At 33.3% G+C, this 5,611-nt stretch overlaps 1 protein-coding gene across 1 annotated transcript in view; it reads right to left on the minus strand.

Annotated features, from left to right (window-relative positions):
• TM4SF18 (transmembrane 4 L six family member 18) overlaps positions 1-4,010 on the minus strand; it is a 20,854-nt gene extending 16,844 nt beyond the window's left edge. The window contains exons 1-3 of the mRNA XM_006926203.1: positions 3,893-4,010; positions 3,612-3,805; positions 665-754 (exon numbers count right to left, since the gene is read on the minus strand). Coding sequence (XP_006926265.1) covers positions 665-754; positions 3,612-3,788 — 267 coding nt within the window. The 5' untranslated portion in view covers positions 3,789-3,805; positions 3,893-4,010. The remainder of the gene's footprint in view (positions 1-664; positions 755-3,611; positions 3,806-3,892) is intronic.
• Between the last annotated feature and the right edge of the window lie 1,601 nt (positions 4,011-5,611).

A 5,611-nucleotide genomic window follows, 5' to 3' on the forward strand; every position in this document is an offset into this window, starting at 1 on the left:
TTCAGCACAGACTTAGAAAATTTGGGTGTATTATTCTTTCTAGATTGTATTTTAGTTATTTTTAAAGTTCCATTTGAAAATGTGTATTGCATATACCCAATAACATGGATGAATCCAAAAAATCATTATACTGAATTAAAGAAGCCACATACAAAAGACAAATACTGCATGATTCTGTTGATATAAAATATAAACTAATCAATAATGACAAAAAATCAGATCAAAAATTAATTTTTGGGGGGTGATGGACACATTCTGTAGTTCTGTATCTTGATTGTGATGGTTCCAAGGGTGCATTTAACTGTCAAAATTCATGGAATTGTACACTTTTAATGGATGCCATCTATTAATATGTGAATTGTTTCTCGATTGAGTCAATAAGAACAAAAAAACAAACTCACAGAAACCCAGTTAGAAAAAAGTAGTATTATTTTCTAATTTCATGTATTTTTAAATCCTGAATTTCTGGAAGAATATCAGCAGAATAAAGGTGCAGAAAAGACTGTAAACAAAATGGAAGATAATTTTTGTCGTAAGCTCTTGGGCTCTGAACTAATAATATCATGGTAAGAGTACAATAATGTTAATATTTTCATTTTTCTAACTGTGAGGAAAAAAAGCTGGGGCCCACTCAACCATCTTCAAAAAAAACTATTGCTCTTACCATGTATTTTTTGCTGCAGTTTTCACTCTGGCAACATTTATAGTTGTTATCACTCTCTAGTACAAGAAGTACTGCTGCTACAATAAGCATCTATAGTAGGGAAGAGAGAAAATATCAGAAATAGTATACTAGTTTACATTCATGCTCATAATCAGTGATTTGAGCATAGACTCTAGTTCAGGTAGATCTGTATTTGAATCCCAGCTCTGACGCTTTCTAGCAGAGTGCACACAAGAGTCCTTCCTATAAATGGTATTGAGAACTCATCTCATTGGGTTGTTATGAGGTAATGCATGTCAAATTTTGAACATGGTGCTTGATTTATAGTGATTGATAATTATTAGATATTATTATCATGGTTGATCAGTTATCAAAAGCTAATGATTAAAGAGGAGCAAATAACATGGACAAGGGAATACCGCCCTGCGCAGCAAACCTGCATTTCTCAATGACCCAATTGTGAAAGACAAAGGAAAACCATTCACAGACTTTGAAGTTTGCCAACCTCTCTTCATTTACTGCTGAGAATGGAGGAGAGAAGCATGGTTAATCTGAAACTACATCTCTTAATTCAAGTAAGTTCAATTTCCCCATGCATTTAAGCTATCTCATGTTTAAATTTTCCAGTGTTTTGTGTGTATCAAGCCAACTAAATGGGAGAATTCAATATATTCAACTTCTCTTTTTTTGGTATCTTAAGTGAAGAATTATTTTTTTGCTCTGGAAAGACATAAATTTATTGATCATTATAATTCCTAGTTGGGGAAGATAGGGACCATATATTGCTTCTGGCAAATTCTCCACCTGTCTTTCACTCCCACTGTTCGGTACTGAGTCTTGAAGCTAAGTTCACAGTCAACATTTCCAGTTTCTCAATTCTTTCAGCCTTTATTTATTTATATACCCATTTCATTATTTATCTATATTCTTCTTCTTTGTCCTAAAAGGATTTGATGCAGTAACATTTTTCAAGAAATCATAGACAATGAAAAATAAAAAACAGTTGTTTTTTCCCCCAGTTGTAAATTTTACATGGAATATAAGCAAAAGTTCTATATTCCCCTCCTTTCAACACCATTAATTAACACAGATTTTAATAGATTTTAACCCAGTAATGCCTTACAACTCTTTCTTTTATTAAAATTACATATTGAGGGAAACTATGATGAGATAAGGCACAGTAAACCAGGTACAGTAACCAGTTTCATTATCATACTATAACATTATAGACCTAGATCCTGGAGTCCTGTAGCAAAAGAGAAACACAGGCATAGCCTGTGTTGAAAGAGAAACTTTCTTCCTTCCTTCCTTCCTTCCTTCCTTCCTTCCTTCCTTCCTTCCTTCCTTTCTTTCTTTCTTTCTTTCTTTCTTTCTTTTTTCTTTCTTTTCTTGTAAATTGTAACTGCAGTACAGAGGGATCCAGAATAATGTAGGAAAATTACTTTTAAGTCCACCACCCTCACATTTTTATGTATTTATCGCCAGTTTTTCCTATATATATATATTATCCTGTAAGTGAATGTATATATATATTTATATAGCTGCAATAATAATTTATTCACAATTATGTTATATTTTTTCACTTACAGAATAATATTTATTTTCTATATCATTACATCTTCATAATTACAATTTTCATCACCATATGAAGTAAATATACCATTTGACTGTTTCTATGCTAGGATGCTTTTATTTATTGCTATTATAAATAATGCTGCCACAAAAATCTGTGTATATATTTCTTTAATTATTTTGGATTATTTCCTCAGAATGAATTCTCGGATTTAGGATTACTGAGTCAAAAGATATAAGCATTCTCATGGATCTCAATATGTCATTTCAAAATCTTCTCCAAAAGGTTTGCATTTATTCATAGCACCACCACCATTCATTATGTACCTATCACATAGCAGCTTCAGTAGCACTGGGTATTATTATTTTGAAGGTTACTAGTTTAATATGCAAAATAATAACATGAAAACTGTTTTCCAAGGTAGCTATTCAAATATTATAACTAAATACTCACAAAGATGTAGAGGTAAATTATAATAAATTATCTTTTAGTTATTGGTGGCATAGTAAGCTTACAGTGTACAATATGTCGTTTTTAGCAATGATATGATCAGGAAAAGTGTATTTTTCTCTGAGTTGCCAACATGATTTACTTATTTTTAAAGAGCACAAAGTCACCAGGAAAACAATCATAGATTCTTACCATGCATAATTTAATTTAGTTTTCAAAAATACTCTGCATTACTAGGGGTAGAATGTCGGACTATTGAATGATGATATGGCCCATCCTTCAACAAGTGTTTATAATCACAACAGTCTCTAGCTGCCTACTAAAAGTCAGTCTCTATCCTGGGTACTTCATACATGAGATTTTATTTAATCACTATAATTACCCTGAAAAGTAAATGTCATTATTTCCATTTTCAAAGTGAGGACACTGAGGCTTGAAGAAATAGAGTAACTTGCTCAAGGTCTCATGGCACAAATGACAGAGCTTACATTTGAATGAAAATTTGTCTGGATCTCCAAGTCTCTGCTTTTTCCATGCTGTCTTAATACCAAGCTAGAAAAATTGTGAGTGCAGGTAGAAAGTCTGTTCTGGAAAAGAACAATGCCGCTGGAGATTAAATAACTTAAATCGACACACAGAGTTCATGAGGACATAATATTTTTAAAGGCCAGATTCCCACAGACTTTCATTAGGACTAATTTCTTGCATTGCTTGCTAAAGCTATGTAAATGAAAGCTTACAGAAAACAAAGCTACTCTCTAAGTCCTAAGGGACTACCTGCCTCTGTACCCCCAGCCATCTTCCAAATCCCAAACCAGGATTAGTAGAATGGTTTTTCTATTATTCATTATTTTTACTAGGAACAAAGCAATTCTTAGTAAAACTACTGCTTCTGAGATCCGAAGTTTCCAAAGTCACACTTACCATGACACCTGAGAAACAGATTCCTTCAAAATACCACACGTAGTTGGTGAGTTTATTGCTGGATGCATAGGAAATTTGCCCATTTGGGAAATACAATAATATATTCACAGTTATGCTCCAAAGTGCAAGCGGAATCAGCAGACGACTTAGGCAGCTTCTACATTTCCGAGACCCCATTTTACCCTGCTTAAAACCTGCAGGAAATTTCAAGAGCAAAATTACATAAAGCTTGTTTTTCTTCCTACCTGTCCTTTTTTTTTTTTTTTTTTGAAATTACCTGCTACTTTCTGGGTCAGACAGAGCCTTTACTTCATATTCATGAGGAGTCCAGGACTTGGAGAGAACTGCAGCCCACAATCTCTCTGTGTGAAATAGTGGTTTACTGTTTGGAGAACAATAGACAATGATCTACTGCCGAAGAGCTGAACTGGTCTTCATCCTGTGCCAAAGGAATGTGGTGTTTTTACTACTTTTAAAATAAGTCATTTTCCTTTGGATTACAGCACTGAAGATTTAACCCTGAACACCTTTTAAGAAGGACGTTGGGATGGGGGTTAGCGTGGAGTCTGGCAAATTTCATTCGACAATGGACAAGGGGATAAAGAGAAAACCACCAAGGGAACTTACACTAGAGCACGGTACATGGTACATTTGCTCAAATATCCTGACTTTATATCTCTGTCTTTTACTCAGTGTTTTTTATTGTGTGCTCACTATTTCACATTTATTAAGCATTGTTAAATTGGAGGCACAAAAAGGACAAAAAAAGAGACAGGCTGGTAGTTCAGAAAAACAAGACATCATAATTGGTGAGTTAATTGTTACAACACTAGTACAGCTTTCCTTCCAAGAGTTCATATCTATTTTCTCTATCTCTCTGAAAAATAATAACAGAAATAAACTCATATTCTTTTTACTACTTAGAAAAAGGTGGTAAGAAAAGTTAGGTAATTTGATTAAAACTATGTGTATAGTAAGTTTGGAACAAGGATTTGAGAATCCTCCCTTCCAAATTATTGCCCTAAATTTAAAGAGCCACAGATTCCCTCTAATTATGATGATATGAGAGAGGATAATGGGAAGGAGTCTTGGCATTAATATGTTAAAGATGATGTAGATAATGGTGGTAAAGAATTCAAGCCTTGCTCAACCTCATTGCCAACCTTTTCTACTAGTAACCTCAAAACTCTGTTTGACTTAATTTTCTTAAGTCTCAACTGTCTCAGCTGTGAAATGGGAATAAAAAAAAAATGGTACCTCCCTCGAAAAGATAATGTGATGGTTAAACAAGATGATGTGTGCAAAAGACAGTGTCAGGTGATACTTAGAAAAAGTAGACCATAAATGGGAGCCATAGTTAATAGAAAAAGAATAGTTTTAGGAATATAATTTTCAAAATAGTAGAGAGATTAAGAGTAAAGTCTGCTCATTTACTCATTTCAGTACCCAGAGTTCTATATCATAAACTCTTAAACTGTTGATCCCAGAAGTATTTATATTTCATTTGTTATTATCTTTCATAGAATATTAATACTCTATAACATATATATTTTTAATTCAAGAGAATAAAAACTTATTTTATATAAATAATCTTAAATTGTATTATACATGTTTTAAAAATTGAGATATTCAAGCCACTTTTGGATTCAAACGAAACAAATCTAAAAATTAGCAGTCTTACACTGTGATGGGTCCAGAGGTTTCTTGGACCTCTTGATGGATTTGATTTTTTTCTGTAGTGTTTTTGAGCAAAATGCATCAACAAAGTCTGGTTATTAGTACCTCCCCCTACTAAGGACAAAGAAGCAACATAAAATCATATTTATTAGAGACCTTGGGATTATGAGGCGAGCAATGGCATTTTGAGTTGAATATTTACTGAACATCTCTTATATGCCAGGCACTGTTCTAAGAGTTGAGAAGACATCAGTGAACAAGACAATCCAAAATCCTTGCTCTCTTGCAGCTTACATTCTTCTATAAGGAAGACTAACGATAAA

The sequence above is a fragment of the Pteropus alecto genome, unplaced genomic scaffold (genome assembly GCF_000325575.1).
Source record: "Pteropus alecto unplaced genomic scaffold, ASM32557v1 scaffold239, whole genome shotgun sequence".
NCBI classification, from domain to species: Eukaryota; Metazoa; Chordata; class Mammalia; order Chiroptera; family Pteropodidae; genus Pteropus; species Pteropus alecto.